The sequence below is a fragment of the Drosophila erecta genome, unplaced genomic scaffold, assembly GCF_003286155.1.
Source record: "Drosophila erecta strain 14021-0224.00,06,07 unplaced genomic scaffold, DereRS2 tig00000126-arrow-pilon, whole genome shotgun sequence".
NCBI classification, from domain to species: Eukaryota; Metazoa; Arthropoda; class Insecta; order Diptera; family Drosophilidae; genus Drosophila; species Drosophila erecta.
In genome coordinates, this window is record NW_020825209.1 from 5,017,474 (window position 1) to 5,035,088 (window position 17,615).

General features: G+C 44.0%; 1 protein-coding gene across 1 annotated transcript; it reads left to right on the forward strand.

Moving 5' to 3' along the window:
* Nucleotides 1–7,519: 7,519 nt before the first annotated feature.
* Nucleotides 7,520–16,871, forward strand: LOC6550204 (homeobox protein B-H2). The gene is made up of 3 exons (XM_001977524.3): nt 7,520–8,877; nt 13,581–13,833; nt 15,325–16,871. Exons 1-3 carry the CDS (start codon nt 7,821–7,823, stop codon nt 15,965–15,967), a joined length of 1,953 nt encoding a protein of 650 aa, XP_001977560.1. The 5' UTR covers nt 7,520–7,820; the 3' UTR covers nt 15,968–16,871.
* Nucleotides 16,872–17,615: the final 744 nt, after the last annotated feature.

The window sequence follows — 17,615 nt, forward strand, 5'->3', positions numbered from 1 at the left end:
CACAAGTCCTCGCCAGGACTTCGCCAGCCCGCTCCGGCGCAAATTGCGCGTTTTCTCGTTTCATGTAACATTGTAAAATTGCATTTGCGCCTTCATGATGTCCCTATCTACTCGCCCCTCCTCGTGTCCCTATCTAGTTGTTGTTCGCAAATTCAGATTATGATTTGATTGGCAAACAAGGGTTGGGGACTTTGGTCCTGGACGCGGGACCCCGGCCTATTTGATATTCATAGATTGGGAATTACAAGCAGCCAGCCATTGGCAATTGTCAACAATCTTTTACACATCCAGCCAGAGGCGCAGCAACAGGAAGGATCAGGATTTCGGATTATTCGGATAGCTGACTTGACATTCTCCGAAACTTAAAGATACCACTTGGAACTCGATTTTGCAATGAACTGAAAACTCCACGTTATTTTACCACTAAATAGTGGCAAATTTGAAGGCTGGTGTTATCATATAGAGTTGAAGAACTTAGGACTTGCCATCTAATGCGATATTGACTGGGAAACAATATGTATAAAATATTCCATTAATTGGCATACACTACAGGCAGTTTCTAATACCCCTTCTGGGGTGTCTAAGCCCCCTCGCACGCCACTGCCCAGCCCATTGGCACTCACACAGGGGCACGTGCTGATGTCAAGTTGTTACAACGCCGGCAATTTGTTTGTTCATTTTCGTTTCGTTTCATTTGTTTTTCCCCCGCCGGATTTTCATCGCTGGAAAAGTGCGGCCGGGGGCGTGTCAATTGGAAAAGCAAATAAAGATGAAAACAGCCCGGTATTCCCCGCTGGGGTTTGAGGGGAAGTGGGCCAACTAGTCCTAGGCCAGAAATATTGCCTTCCAGAAAGCCAAGTTAATACATGTCGTTTGGGCCAAACTAGCGTTTCAGTTTCAGGCAAAACTCAGCTTAAAATGCAAACAACATGGAAATTTAATTCTGAATTTTATAAAGCTAATTTTATAAATCAAATTTTAAGTGATTTACAAGCGCAGCCATGTACAATACTTTCAGTGAATATTGGTCAGTGCAGCTCACTGTCATAAACTTTTCCTCGACTTCCTTCAAAATCAGGTTATTTTCGCGAAGCCTTTGATTTATTTTCTAAAGTCACATTCCAATCGAGTTAGGCCCCGCCGATGTCGCCGCCTCCCACAAGTTGGAGCCCATTAAATGCATAAAACAATTGCCAGACAGTTTGACGCTGTTGGGAAACCTCGAAATGCAATTTCGAACCCAGCTCGGTGCTTCGAAGTGCACTGAGAAAAACACGCGCATCTGTTCAACTACATTTTACCTAAATACAGTCGCAGTTCTGCTGTTAGCAGCTAATTATAAGTAAATGTAAAATAAAGTCAAGGCATATATAAAAGATAGTAGAAAGTGCAAGTTTATGATCCAGTGGAACTTATGCACTTATGCTTGTAGGTATTTATCAATAATAATATTAAGTATTAAGTATGAATAGTATAAAACTGTTATGTTCTCCAGCATAATTCGTATTATTAGCAGACAGAACTTGCCTAAGTCGAATCACTTTTTCGTGCGGTGTGGACTTAGGCCCAGTTTTGATTCGATGCAACTCGGCTCGATCCAATCCAATCCGATCCGATTCGATTCGATTCGATTCCGTCCGCTCTGTCCGGCTTGGTGGCCGATTTTTATGAGCGCGGCGCGCTGACAGCTTAAAAGTCTCTTAGCATGAAAAATATTGTCAACGCCAAATGGCGATATTCTCGGCCGTTGTTTTGGACTGTTTTGGAGCGTGGCCTGTGGGTTGTGGAAAGGTGAGCCGAGCGAAGGTAAGGTGAGGAAAACTTTCTGACCGCCGATGTGGCGAGGCGATAAGATTTTGATAGGGGCCCGATTTATGCGAGGCAGCCAGCCAGGACTTTTAACTTATCGGCCGGAGCTGACAATCAAACAAGGTATCGCCTGCCACGGCATTAGGGGCACTCATAATTAGCTCACTCGAATCACTGAAGTCCAAGTCGAAGAATACATACATATGTGCATGTGAAGTGGAATCGAAGTCGCAGGCGAGTAAATTAATTTCACAAATTGTGCGGCGATAAATTCGATTTGAGATACTAACTCTAACCCGTTGGCGTTCGCCGGCCGCTGGCCTTTTAAACAAACATGATTTTGTACTTTTATTTTATGCCATATTTAAACTGATTTAATTTGATGCTCTCGGTCTCGCCTTTCGATTGCCTTTTTTATGCATATTGCCCGGTTGGCCGTCTATCGTCTATGGCCGATGGCCGATGGCCTATGCGAATTAGCATAAAACTTAAAATTACCCCGCCCGGGGAAAACTCTTTCGCCTCAGTCCAATCCCATTTCTCGGCTTTATTTGTGGCTCTTTTTGTACGATTTTGTCAGTGGGCCTTTGTTTCGGCCATCATGATATATAACAGCCGATAACGCCTAATCGGCCCAATGCGAGCATATATCATTCGTCTGGGGAGGGGTTTTTATTATAAAAGAGGTGTCATCTAAGTAAGCCACATGTTTGGCTCATGGGAGTTATAATTTGAAAAACAGAGTTTAATTGCTTAATAACTTTGTTGCACCTTCTTACCATTTTACTTGGCAATAGAAAGTAATCCGTAGTATATATTCTGTAAGTTTCTCACGATTTATCGTATATCTAAGTAATTGGAAAAGTGACGATTTAATCGATATCCCTCTGCTTTCTGGTGCGACTGTACAATCTCAACCAATTAGGCTGGCCGAGATATCAACTCCTCAATCTGCCCAATTGAGGTCCCCGAAATATTTGCCTAATTTATCTGGTGAATGAATTCTCGAAAAGTGTTTATAAATTTCATCGGGGGCAACTAACGAGGGTCGATATGATGGTCAAACGTCAATATTATTAAATATAAATGCAACGAGAATAACAACACAGTTCCCGTGGATGGCTGATGAAAAGAGCCGCGGTGGCTGCTTTTTAACTTATATTTATTTCTTTTTTTGTTTCATTTGCCGTGTGTTTTAAATGCGGACGCGACATTGCGTGATGAACAAACGTCGAGCATTTCTCAATGGGATCAACGAAATGGTTTTATGGGAAAGGGGATCCCTCTCGAAAGCCGAAAACTGAAAACTGAAAGCCGAAAACCGAAATGAAATGACATGACGTGTTGTTATTAAGCCGCATAATCAAAACAAAAACCAGTGAGAACGCCGCAGTCGAGTGTCTCGACTATCAGGTACCCTGGTACCAAGCTTCCCTGCTTCCTGTTACATACTATGCAACGAAATGATATGCCCGCTTGCTGTACGAGTTACCTGTTACTAACAAAGCCACAACTTTTATGAATGAGCGAAGAGTTTTGGCCACAGAGTTTGGCCTACTAGAGTCGATCCAGGAATTTAGGGCCCGAAAGGCCACTCCCTCGATCGAGAAGAACAGTGGTCAAGTCCTAGGATTGGTAACGAACAGCTCCTTAAATTTGTGTCTAATTTGTAGTTGTATTACTCTACTTTAACTAATATTTATGAAGTTGGTAGATTGTTAACTGGGAACTCTTTCGTTGGTATTTAATATGTTAATAAAAATATTAAGAAACTTACTAGTAACGAATAAACTGTATCAAAAGTGCGTTTCTAATTAGGAATAGATCTCTACAACTGTGCAGCTTCTTGTACGTATATTCGACTTATGTAAAAATTCGTGTCTTACAGATAGTTTCCAAAATGATCACCCAATCACCATAGATCCTTACCACTGTGCATCTCAGTAAGAGCCCTTTGAACCAATGTCGGCAGCATCAAGGCGATTAGCGAAAAGCGGTAAATGTTGTGTTAAACCTCAATTAAGATCCAACGGGGGATGGGGATTGGGCTATGGGCCGGGGGATATCAACCAGGTAGACGGGCTCCGCCAACAGGATGTTAAACTCTTTCGGGCAATTTGAATTCGCTTTGACTGACGCCACACGCCAGGGTCAGCTCAGAGGATTTACGATCCGAATGCGAATCCGCATCCGAACTGCTAAATGATCTCACACAGGCGACGACGAATGGCGCCTAGAAGGTACATACTCGCATACATACCACGCACATACATACATATGTGTGTGATGTGGTGTGGTGCATGGTATACCTTTCTGTATGGCCTGCTTGAAATTCCCCCTTACTTTGGACCCCTGTTAAGTGCTTTTTAATTTGTTTGCATTCGAAATCCGAATTCCCAGTGTTCCGCTTTTATCGGGAATCAAGTGAGCTGAGTGCAATTACGACACCTTCAAAAAGCCAGCGGCCCAGGATGCGAAAGGGCGGCGGGAACGGAGGATACTCATCCTCAAGGCACTTAAGCGCATCCCCGGGGGGTTGTTCCACCCACTTTTCAGCCACTTTCCACCGCTTTCCACGGCTTTCCACCCGCCATCGCAGCCTGTGGGTGGTGAGTGGCACTGGCTAATTAAAATTACTTTCCAGGGCGACACTCGGAAATTTACTACTGAGGTGGAGATGGAGGCGGGGGTCACGTTAATGGTCAGCTGGTCAGTTTGCAGCCACTCTTAATGAGCGTCCCCAGTCATTTGCTTGGGAGCGAGACCTTCTCGCACCGCCAACTGTGTATTTGTCATTTTTAATGTCTTTTTAAACCACGCGAAAGCTGAACCACTCTTGCCCTATAAAGACGGTCTCGTTGACTATCCTATCCGAACTGGGCTTTCACCGATGATAGGGTTCTGAAAGTTGGTACTCGCCGTTAATTACTCCAATGGATGTGAAAAGCTTTGGTTTCGGTAAGATCTGTGGAGATATTAGGATGGTATATGTGATTTTTTAAAGCTGGAAGCTGTTTAATGGTGGTAGCGGTCTGAAAATTGTTACTTTGGGGGTCTGGTACTCAAAACCTTGAGTATCTTATGGTTCCGCTCATGCTTGTTGGGATTTTCAGGAAATCTAATTGTCACTTGGTTTCTCATTCGAGAACCGTTCCCAATTTTGGTACCCCGATATTATTAGCCTAAAACTTACGCCTATAGTAAACGTTTTGATAGTAACTTTCTGGTAATGGCTAAAAATCACAAATATTCGCCTCAGTTAGAGTGTTTCTCTGTCGCATTTCCACCTTTTGGTGTTTATAGCGAGCTCATCTTTAATTAACTTATTTTGCTGCTGTGTATTATATTTCGCTTTGTAGCCGCTGAATGAGCGGCAAGTGCCGTTAGTTAGACCTCGACAAAATGGCGGACCCAGCTGGAAAATGAAAATACGTCGAATATCCGTGGGATTTTTGGTGATTGCGAGTGCGGGAGAGTGGCGAAAGTCAAGTTGCCTCATTAGCAGGCAAAGGGAATGCTGAAAGATAAATTATTGTCACATTTTTACGGAAACCTCATTAATGGGGTGGTGTTTCGACATCCAGAGAGAGAGAGAGAGAGAGAGGGAGAGAGAGAGAGAGATAGAGAGAGAGAGAGATACAAAAGAGGGGAGAGAGTGTTGGATGGGGAAGTTACTTTTAGACGGATAGGCTTGGGGGAATTCCAATTAAAATTAGAGCACGTGCAGTAAGTGCCGAAATATACTCAATATCTGCGGATTTCAGTTACTTATCACTTCCATTAAAATATGTTTTTTTAAATAAATTCGAAAGTTGTATTTAATTTGTTTTAATTTCAAGGACGTGTGCTATCTATTTTGCTTGCGTGTTATCATCTTGAAAAATATTTATAGTTCTACAAGTACCGAAATTGGTGTGCCCATATTTATAAATTTTGTTTTCATTCAAAATGGAAGATACTTAAAAATATTGGAAACACTTTCTTCCAACGTACTCCCAATTTATTTATTCTTCATATCAATTAATGTTAAAGCTTATATTACAGAGGGAATACAAATTGCAGCCCATGATCCCGGTCACGTCTTCGTTTTCCTGCTCCAGCCCGATCGTTTGTCAGGTCGTAAATGCTTGGGATATATCTATGATTAGGCTACGGCATTCCTGGAAGCGTTTGGCGACAGGAACTCGGATACATACCAATGGCCAGTAATACCCGACAATTGCTGCCGCCGTGAGGCCATTTTGAAAAGCTAACCATACAATAACCATGTGGCAGCGGGAGCATCCGCCTCCAGGCGACAAAGACGGCCTCCTCGAGTAGCTCCTGCCCACCGGAGCACGCCTGTTAGTCCGGGGGTTGAGGGGGTAGGAGGTAGGAGGCCCCCCTCGTGGATACCCGCCCCTCTGAGATCCATTCACTTGCACATTAGGCAGCAAATTGACATCGATACAAGAAGTAAAACAGAAGTGACTGGAAAGAGAGGGCACTATCGCGTGCGACAGAGAGGGAAGCGTGCAGCATTTAACTGCTGCCAATTTACTGTTTAAATGCCAAACAAAAAGTGTTAACAAGCGCAAAAATAACAAAAGACACCAACAACAAAGTACGCAGAGCGAGAGGGCCTGAGGCGAGCCACAGGCGGCCAGGCCTTGGGCCAAAGCGAGATGGTCAGATGTCGTGCCGCCTGCCTCTCGCTCGCACAAACCAGTTTAAGGGGGCGTGGCCTGGCCACAAAACAGGGTTGACAGCATCCCATCCATCCATCTTGCCATCCGGATATCTGTCCATCAGATACAGCAGCAAAAGCAACAGCAGAAGCAACAGCAGAAGTGGAAGCAGAAGCAAAGGCAGCAGCTGCCCGCTGCCATAATCGTGTTGAGTTTCCAGTTGCCATAAAAAGTTTATGGCAAGTCATGTTGGGCAGGAAAACCTTCTAAAACAGTACAATTAAACACATTGGTACTGGCGGCATATTGCAATAACGCCATTCTTGTAGAAACAAGCATTTAGCAATGCTGTTATATCTTGGTATTATTATTTTAAATATATTATAAAGGAAATAGATTATGTATTCACAGCCACTACTACATATTATTTATTTTAATAATTCTCGCTATTGATCACCAATTTAACAATGGAAGAAATGAACCCAACAAAAAGATAAGAACCCTTAATTTTCTTATTTGTAGAAATTAGGTATTTACAAAAAAATAATTATGTCTACTTAAAAATAAATAAAATCAACCATATTTATCTAAAAAACATGAAGCTAAGTGCGATACTTTTTATGCGCTTGTAGTTCAAAGCAGCCAACTCCACCACTTGCCATAAAAATAACCGTTAGACGCGCGGCCATTGCCGGCGGAAATTCACCACACTCGCAGACTTGAGTCCCGCTGATTGAAGCCTAATGAATGTCAATTGCTGCCAATTACGACCAATAAGTGCGGGCAATAAATGTGGGCAGCCGTGGGTGCGAGCGAGAGGTAGTCGCGGGGCGACAGAGAGGGAAACTCACCACACCGCCACTTGGCCAGGTCAATGGGCGAAAAAGAGACGACGACAGGTGGCAGCTGATGGGAAGCGGTGGCTCAACTGGTTTTTTGCTGCCTTGCTGTTGTTGCTGCTGTTGTTGCTGCTGTTGCTGCTGCTGTTGCTGCTGCTGTTGTTGCTGCTGCTGCTGGCAGTTGCTGTTGCGGGCAGCCAGTTTCAGTTTCGGTCGAAAGCCAAAGGCGAGCGGTTGTTGCTCCGCTTTTAAACACCACAAAGTGCGCGCACAGCAGCGACATTTGCGTTGAAAATCCAGTTGAGCCAAGTGAACTTTTGCTAAAACAAGACCAATCGAAAGATCTGTCCAAGAACTTGCCCAGTTTAAGAAAGAAGTGAGAGCAGCTAGCAGCAATCAACCGAAGAAGTGCTAAAAACTCGCGTTACACGTACATAGCCACCACTATTTGTTTTTTTTCGGTGCAAAGTGCAGGTGCAGCAGCGGAGTCGTCGGCTAACCACACATGACCACAATGCCACCGGAAATGTCCGCAACAACGGCAGCTCCCGTTGGCAGTGCACCGAGTGCCACCGCTCATCATCCCGCTGCCGTCGGCGGCGGTATGCCGCGTCCAGCTTCCCCGGCCGTCGGCAGCAACACGACGACGGCCACGGCCACAACGGCGACCCGATCCCGCTTCATGATCACCGATATTCTGGCAGGAGCGGCGGCCGCATCGGCGGCGGCGGCAGCAGCGGCGGCCGCCTTGGCAGCAGCCTCTTCCGGCGGTGGGCGTGGCAGTCCGACGGACTCGGAGCGGGAGCAATCGCTGGTCGCCCAGCATCACCACCATCACCAGCAGCAGCAGCAGCAGCAGCATCATCATCATCATCAGCAGCAGCAGCAGCAGCAACATCAGCAGGCTGCCCTGCAACAGTACATCGTGCAACAGCAGCAGCTGCTGCGCTTTGAACGGGAGAGGGAGCGGGAGCGGGAGCGGGAACATTATAGGGAGAGGCATTCGCCACCTGGCAGCAATCCCTATGCCCACCACCCCATGCCGCCCCATCTGCTCGCCCACTTTCCGCCCGCCCACTATGCCGTGCTGCAGCAGCAGCAGCAGCAGCAACAGCAGCAGCAGCAACATCCCCACCCGCATCACCTGCAGCTAGAGAGGGAACGCTTGGAGGCACTGCATCGGCACGGTCACGGGCTGCCCGGTGATCCTGGCCAGCACTTGAGCCACTTGAGCCACCTGAGCCACCAGCAGCACCATCCGCATCTGCATCATCCCATGCACGATGAGCGGTCCCGTTCGCCGCTGATGCTGCAGCAGTTGGGCGGTGCCAGTGGCAACAACAACAGCAGCAACAACAACAACAACAACAGCAGCAGTGCCAGCAACAACAACACCATTAGCGCCAGTGCCAACAGCAACAGCAACAGCAACATCATCGGCGGCAACAGCAGCAACAACAACAATGGCAGTGGCAACGGCAACATGTTGCACGGTGGCGCCGGCAGCAGCATCAGCGGCGACCAGGCGAGCACAATCGACGACAGCGACAGCGACGATTGCGGTAAGTCGTGATATAAGTATGCAATCTATATAGCAACTATATAATACAGATGCGTACATCGAGTATATATAGCATAGTGACCTAAAGTGGCAGCTAAAGATTCAACTATCGATGGATATAGCAGGTGATACTGGAAGTCGGGGATGCATATAAGGAGTATATCTAGCAAATCCGTATTAGTGATATTTGAGGCATTAGAGCAGATGAGTAAAGTTGCTTATATGAACGGGCGCCGATTAAAGAAAGATCAAGTTATATGTGTTAGGAATCACAACTGAGGTATTTTTGATGGGTATAAACGGAAGAGCCTCGCAGAACAGCATTCAAATAAAAAATAATCAAAATCAAGCTAATTCGTATTGTATTCAATGTATTCAACGTCAAGTCAGTTTCCATACAAAGTTGAAGGAACTAAAGTAAGGCAGTAATTACTAAAACAAGTTCCATTAATAAACTTTACCAAAGTTCAACTGCATAAGCTACTTTTTTACGGCCAGCGCTTTTATGGCTATAGAGAATGCATAAACATAAACTGTTACCATATTTTATAATACATACACAAATACACTGATTCGGTTGCTATTTGGAATATAATTTGTAGCCCAAACTGTGAACTTTGTGTGTACATTCAAGGGGATCTCGAAGGCAATTTACACCTATCCATCTGACCCCTGACACCGCACCACTTTAAATTTACGATTTCCCCGCCACCGAGATATATCATGTATTGAGTGCTAAGCGTGGTTGTTTTTCCTCTTGTTTTTGTCGTTTTTGTCGTTTTTGTCGTTTTTGTTGTGGCTGTTGGCTAATAGATAACGGCCAACAACAACCGCAACAACAACCACCGTAAACTGTGAGGCTCGAAAGGGGAAAATGCTGGGTTGATAGCCAAAGACTCGAAAATACAGGTGAGTCTGAGTCCGAGTCTGAGGCAGGTGTCTCAGGTTTTATCTCTCTCGCTCTCCCTGTATATGTGTCTCTTTCTTTTTTTTTTGTCCCAATGCCCCTCTACTTCTTGGCCAGATTAGCCAAGTGTTCGCTTATTTTCAGCTTATTTCCCAGTCAAAACTGTCAACAGAATACCCTGTACTGCCACGCCCCGCGCCCCACCACCCTTGTTTAGCATGCTATAATCTAATTGATTTTGTTGCCAGTTTTAGTTTGCTTTTTACCTCTCGTTAAGTGCTTTTAAGCGATATGCAAATTATAACAAATTACTATTAAATAGCCGTAATCGTGCGTTTGCAATTGATTTGCAGTAATATCACTTAGAAAGGCAGAGAACGTGCACAAATGTGTATTTATTTTAAAGAGCAGGGAAAACAAATCAAGAGGTCAGAATGTTGATTTCCCTATAATACTATGTAAGGTAAACATACGTGTGTGTGTTTTTTAGAGGCTTACATTTTGTGGTTTATTTTTATTGCTCGTTCTCAATTTAGTTTTTCAACGATAATTTATCAGCCACTGAGTAATTTTGTTTCAATTAAAGCTTGCCCAATTTCATGGACAATTTTCAAATTTACGCGTGTTTTTTTGACTTGTGCCAAAATCAATTAACAAATTAAATCATAACCAAAAAGCGGAGATTTCTCCCTTCAAGTGACCCCCTTCTGTTTTGACTTCCCGCTGTCAATTTTTCCAAATGAAATTGCCTTGACTTGAGCCACAAGCCAAGCCGTGCCACACACACGCAAATAAATAAAAATATAAATAAAACTGTAGAAATCAAAATCAAAATTTAATTTAATCTGCTGGCTGGGCAGCCAAACAACCCACACACAGTCTCCACAAAAAATAAACACCCATTGACATTCTCGCTTTCTCTCTCGCTCTTTTGTGAAGAACCCACGCTGAGAAAAATACAAAAGATAAAAATACTACGAGACAAGGAAGGGTATTCTCAAAACATAATATTTTGATACCCTTATTTGCAAATCAGAAGCGTTAATAAGTAGCATATAAAAAAAATGAAATAGTGAAAGAAAATAGGTTAAACATACTGAAACTAAAGTTTACAAAAAGTTGCTATATTAAATGCACTTAATAATTGAATAGAAAGAAATAGCGCGATGCACAGGGAAAGAGAGGGATATGTTAATGTACCCAATACTCGCGTGTCACTTGAGACGCGTGCGAGCGACAGTTGTTGCTCTTTCTTGCGCTCCCTCCTTCTCCCCGTCTTTGCTCACCTCTTTCTTAATCTTCTTCTTCTTTTGTCCTTTTTTTTACTCATCTGGGCGTTTTTTAACGAGGCTCAAACGGCGATCCTTGCTGCGCACCGCGTTTGAAATCGACCCAAAAGCTTGTTCTCTGCCCATCGAAGCGTACACTGATCGAAAAAAGGGGGGATCTCGAAAAATAATCGATGGATCAGTGCGGTAGATGGGGTAACTCCTGCCACTTCAATGCCTCCATCGAGTGCTACAAAAAAAGAAAAGGCGAAAAGAGTTTCAATATTGAAATTGATATTTTCGGGCATCGTCTTTCACATATTTTGGCATTTCTGGAATGCCAGACTTTTGCTTTGGCTTCCAAGATCACGTATTCATATGCGGTGTATATATGCGGCTCAAAACAGAGCAGGCGAAGCTCATCCACTTAATCCACAAAATGTTTAATGGATACGTGAAACGAAAAATTCACGTGTGCCACAAAAAGCGCAAATGCGAACCAAGTTCGTTGCCCAAGTCTTTTGTTTCTATTTTGCGATCTGCTTCTGCTTTTCGGCACTGCTTTTTACTTATACCTGTATTATTTAACTTTTGATTGATATGCCTTATGCCCTAACCAAAGTGTTTCATGGGTAAATAATGAGAGCTTTAACGATGGCTTTGATGGCTTCGCAAAATTGGAAAAACTTAAGTACAAGTTATGATTATTATTCGAACCAGTATGAAATGCCTTAAGTACAAGGTTCTCATAGTTAATGGTAGAGCAGTAAAGGCTTCGTTGTTGATTTTCCAACATCATTTTCCAGCCGTTTTCCGTGAAGGAAATGTTAAATCGCAGACCCAACAGCCACAATAATAATTACAAATTATAATGCTGGTAACACGAAAAGCCAACCACCGTTATGTAAGCCCACTCGCTTCTCATGTTGCTGCTGCACTTGCAACGCTTTCTGTTGTTGCTATTGTTGCTGTTGTTACTAGACTGCACTAAACGCCAACATTATCAAAATGTTGATAAACGTTTAGCTAAAACCGAGGAGGAGCGGGGTCGGCGGAGGGGCTGGAAATGGAGGGTCTGGAGGAAGAACATTGCTTTTATTCTTTAATTAAAATGCAAAAGGGCCAATTGCAAATGTGTTGCGGCTGCTTCTTCTTCCCATGGTTACTGCCGCTTGCGCAATTAAAATGCAAACACAAAAAGCACCAACTAGGAAAAAAAATAAGAATAGAAAGAGACGGAGACGGAGACGGGCAGCATTGGAGCAAAAGAGAGCGGCAATAGGAGCTGCACACTTAAGCATGTTTAATACAGTTTAGCCACAAGCACTTAATTACAAATGCGAATGTAAAAACTGCAAGGGGCTGGGGGGGGGGCTAACCATCTAAAAAACAGGGGCAGAAAGACGGAGTGAAAGAGAGGGGGCGACGGGCGGCAGAAAGAGGGGGCACTACAAGCTCTGCAAGTGTGGAACAGAAATTGCGGAAATGCTTTGAAAGTCAAACTTCTTCGGGGAACGGTTGTTAATGCATTTAAAATGGGGCGGCGAGGAGGGGGAGTTGCCGCAGGAGAAGGAGGAAGCCAGAAGGCGGAAGATGGGGGCGTGGACGGCTCCAGAAAGTGCCTCCGTTATTAGTGAAGCATTCAACAAAGTAAAACAGATTTCTGATAGATTTTCAAGCTCAAGTGATTTTCAAATGCACGGAGAGAAATTGCGGGCAACCACACAAAGCCAAAACACTCAATCGCAAATTTTCGGATTGCATTGTAACTTAAACTTAACGTTAACTTAAGCAATTCACAGAAATTCGTTCCTTTGTTCGTTCTTTTTAGGTAATAAAGTGCGCCGTAATATTTTTAAATATTTTTTTTAATTATTCGCACATACTTAGTAAGAGTTATGGTAAGCTGCGATAAGTAGAAAAACAATTTAGAGAAAATGAAAATTTTAAAGAGCTTGCCACTTCATTAAGCGACTTATAAGTACAGGTCGCCGTTGCACTCTGACCGCCGTTCCTTGGCGGCAAGTTTCACTGTGCATATCCATCAAAGTAATGCTGATAATTGTTTGTTGTTGTTGTAATTTGTGCTCATAAACTGTTTAATTGCAAATTAGTAGAAGGTAGCAGCCGCAGCGGCAAAACCAACAACAATGTTGCCACATGCACATGCAGCAGTAGCTGCTGCTGCCGCTTCTGCCGCTTCTGCTGCCAAGTTGCAACTGTTGCAACTGTGGCTGCAGTTGGTCTTGTTGCATGTTGGCCGGCCATAAAGGAACAAAAAAGCGCGTAAATGTTGCAGAAAATTGCAAATATACGAGTGATGTCAGGAGGCTATGCCAAAAGGGGTCTCAACAATAGATACCTTGTCGTTTCCTCAAACACAGTTCACTGGGCGAAATCGTTTAGAATCGTTTCAAATCATTCGAATTGAAATTGAAAACATTCGCTTTCTATTGTGCAGCAGCATGGATATTCGTAGGTTTTGCTCTGGCCTTTCCTAACTTGCATTTTTATTTTGCACATTTCCAGGTGGCAAGGACGACGATGGCGAGGACAGCTTGAAGAACGGCAGCTCGGCGAACGGCGACTCCTCCTCGCACTTGAGTCTGAGCCTGAGCAAGAAGCAGCGGAAGGCGCGTACCGCCTTCACGGACCACCAGCTGCAGACGCTGGAGAAGTCCTTCGAGCGGCAGAAGTACCTCAGCGTGCAGGATCGCATGGAGCTGGCCAACAAGCTGGAGCTGAGCGACTGCCAGGTGAAGACCTGGTACCAGAATCGCAGGTGAGCGGCACGCTTTGTGGTTTAATGGAGATTACACCGGCGGTTTTTTACGGGGGCTGTCTGGGTATTCGGTAATCAGCGCCTTTAATGCGTTGCGCCCATTTCTTCGCGCAGTTTTCCAATAAAATTTGTCTTAATGGCTGCATTTCCTCATTTTTTCTCTCCAGCATTCATCACCTTATCGCTGGTTGTGCTTTTTTTTATGCTGATTGCTTAATTTGCAGCATTTTGCGTTGCGAGTCGTTAAACGAAAAATTCTCTTCTGCAAATGAGGCGTCAGCTTTTTGCGTATTTTTCTCAGTGCAAGTTTGTTGTCTTTTTTTAAGTCTTTCGTCTCGATTGCCGCCTTATTACGTTCGATCGCGTTTTATTTTCGTTTTTAATTATTGCCCAATGACTTGTCACAATTTCGAGCACAGAATGCTTGCCACAACAATTGGGAATTGTGAATTGTGGACTGGGAGTGGGAGATGGGAGATGGGAGATGAGGAGCAGCAGACCAACATCTTGCGTAGCTGACGGCGCAAAACGCAACCGGATATGACTGATGGCTGTGTGAATTCTCCGAGGGGGTTGCGGGCTTTATTTTATTTTTAATACACTTTTATCATGTATTTTTAGACGTGAAAAAAGTGTAGCACGGCTTGTAGGTATATATATCTCTGGGCAAACTTAGTTTCTTAAGCAAAGACATCACTAGTGACTGACTTATATGACATTTCGTGAAAGTATTTAGGCAAATTCAATTACCATTACAGCTAGGAAGGTGCACAATTTCCAATTTTACCTTGGCTACACAACGAAGTTAAGAACTCATTCCTAATCCAATTTCGCTCCCGAAAGGCAGTCAGAAATTCAATGAGCATGAGGAAAAACAAACAAAAACCTTTGGCTGTCATAACCTCGTCCAAAGTCAACTCACGATATATCCCATTAGGCCGAAACACTTCACAGCTGCTGTGCGTAAGGATATTACAATGAATGGGCAAAAATGGTAAAAAATAAACGATCCCGACCTGGTTCTAGTTCTAGTTTTGGTCGAAGTCCTGGCGCCTTGAACAATTAAAGGATTTGCCAAAAAAGAAGGGCGGGTCGCTGGCAATTAGGCCTTAGTTTTCGGTTTTCAGTTTTCAGTTTTCCGTTTTCGCCTAGCTGTATTTCCAATTTCCTTCTTTTTTTGGTGGGCTGGCACAAGATTAATGACAAAACAATTAAGTGCGAAATATAAACAGTCGGTGCGGAATCCTCCAAGCCGCACGGCGGGATATTTTGGGCTGAGAGGCCTCGAATGACTCGGCATTACTATGCCATGATTAATCGAGAGGACGAGGCTAAAGATGAGGACTTGATGGCTTTCACTGCAGCCTGCATTCGGTTCCTGGGAATGTTTAAAAAATAAATGGGCCTATATATTTTACTAGATAATTGCAAATATATTTTTAAGCATTGTACCATATTTAATTAATTTATATATTTTTGTTATAATTGCAGAACCAAATGGAAGCGTCAAACGGCGGTTGGCCTGGAACTGCTGGCCGAGGCGGGCAACTATGCGGCCTTCCAGCGGCTGTACGGCGGTGCCACGCCCTATTTGAGCGCCTGGCCGTACGCGGCCGCCGCTGCCGCCCAATCGCCACACGGAGCCACGCCCTCCGCGATCGACATCTATTACCGCCAGGCGGCCGCAGCAGCAGCCATGCAGAAGCCCTCACTCCCGGCCTCGTACCGCATTTATCCATCAAGTATACAGCCGGGCATGGCGCTGCCGGGCATGCCCGCTCCCCCGCCCCCCGGCTCGGCGCCCATGCTCAGCGGCTACTATGCCGCTGCGGCGGCAGCGGCCGCATCCGCTGGTGCCCAACAGCAGCAGCAGCAGCAGCAGCCGCCAGCCGCGTCCCGCTCCCCAGCCACCAGCCAGAGCGCCAATAGCGAGGCGGACTGCGAGCGGACCAGCAGCAGCAGTCGCCAGCGCCTGGTCACGCCCAGTCCGCCCCTGAATCCGGGTAGTCCGCCGCATCGTGAGCGGCTCAACGAGGACGAGGACAGGGAGCGGGACGAGGAGCGGGACATCGAACGGGAGCGGGAGCGGGAGCGGGACGAGGATGATGACGAGGAACTGGCCCTGGAGGTCTGAGCATCCCCGAGAGCATGCATTCCTCCTCATAGCTGGATCTCACAAATTTGTCTAAAGAAATAATCAAGTGGGTGGTGTGTATTCGAGAACTATGACATATGGTGAACATCTTTTCAAAAAAGTTGCAGCACATTTTTTCTTAAACTGTAAAGTCCAAAATAAAATTCGAATACACATAGACGATTTTTATGCATACGATTTTTAAGCAAACTCAGCTGCGTTCAAGGTAAAGGTTCTCAGACATAAATGTGGTTTCTCAAGAACTGCAAACCCTTCTAGATATTATGTCAAAACTTTTTCCCACATTCAAAATGTCTGCAGGAGTTTTAAGACTACAAGTACATACAGATTTTATGACCAAGCAAACTGCATTACTGAAGAAAGTTATTATAAACCATATACCATTATTTTCGGCACGGCTGTAGATAAAAACTGCTTGCTAAAAAAACATGTCTAAGCTGCCACGAAAAATGAGTTTAAGCAGGTGTTTGTGGCAAGCTAAATAAAATTTGTATAAATCCACGAAAAGATTTCCATAGAATTACCCAAAAAGCAACAGTATTAGACACTCCCCATGTTCATCTTTCCATGTTTCCAAGAATAACGCCCCAGTAATTGTGAATTGTGAACAAAAAACCAACGTACATATAAATCTTTTTTTTCTATATTTAATTAAACCTAGCTTTAGATGCAATTTTGTAAATTTTTGTAAATGATTTTTGTACATACGCAGCAGACCAACAACATAAGCAACACGATTTTTTTCCAAACAATATAGTATTTTTTTTTACAACCTTTTTTTGTGCCTAGTCTTAAGACGTCTATTGTGTGTAGTAATAATAAAGCGAAGAAAAAAGAGCAATCCAGAACTGGCCTTTGTCTTGCGCAGCACTTAAGGACTCGTCGACTGCCGAAGGACCTTTTTGCGATCCTGAGCCTAATGCGAGCTGACACACGAGCCGCAAAAGTCGCAGTCGAGATCTCAAGGGTTCGGACGCAAATCGCAACTCGATAGGGGCACTCGAGGAACTGTTGCATTTTGGCCTGGGAAGCGGCCACTAAACTGCTCACTTAGAAATTGTTAACATTTGCCAAGGGTCCTGGTCCTCATCCTCATCCTCATCCTGCCAAGAAGTGAGCCCCATCCCATCGCCAATCGCAATTCCGCTTCCGATTCCGCAAAGACGCCGCTCGCCGCTCGCCGCTCGAGTGTCGAAACGTTTCTAATTGACTTGCCGGGAACGGAGGGATTTCCACCCTGCATGGAAATCCGCACCATAGCGATGGCAACGTGAGGCACTCTTGGGTTAACTGCAGGCGAAGTGGGTTAAAGGGTTTGTTTCACAAGTATATTCATCTAAACTTGTATTTTTATTATATATTTTTGTTATAAATTCGCATTATATATTTTTATTATGGATGTTTATTATAAATTTTCATTATATATTTTTGTTATAAATTTGCATTATATATTTTTATTATGTATGTTTATTATAAATTTCCATTATATATTTCTATTATAAATTTTCATTATATATTTTTATTATAAATTTTCATTATATATTTTTATTATGAATTTTCATTGTAAATTTTTATTATACATTTTCATTAAATATTTTTATTATATATTTTTGTTATATATTATATT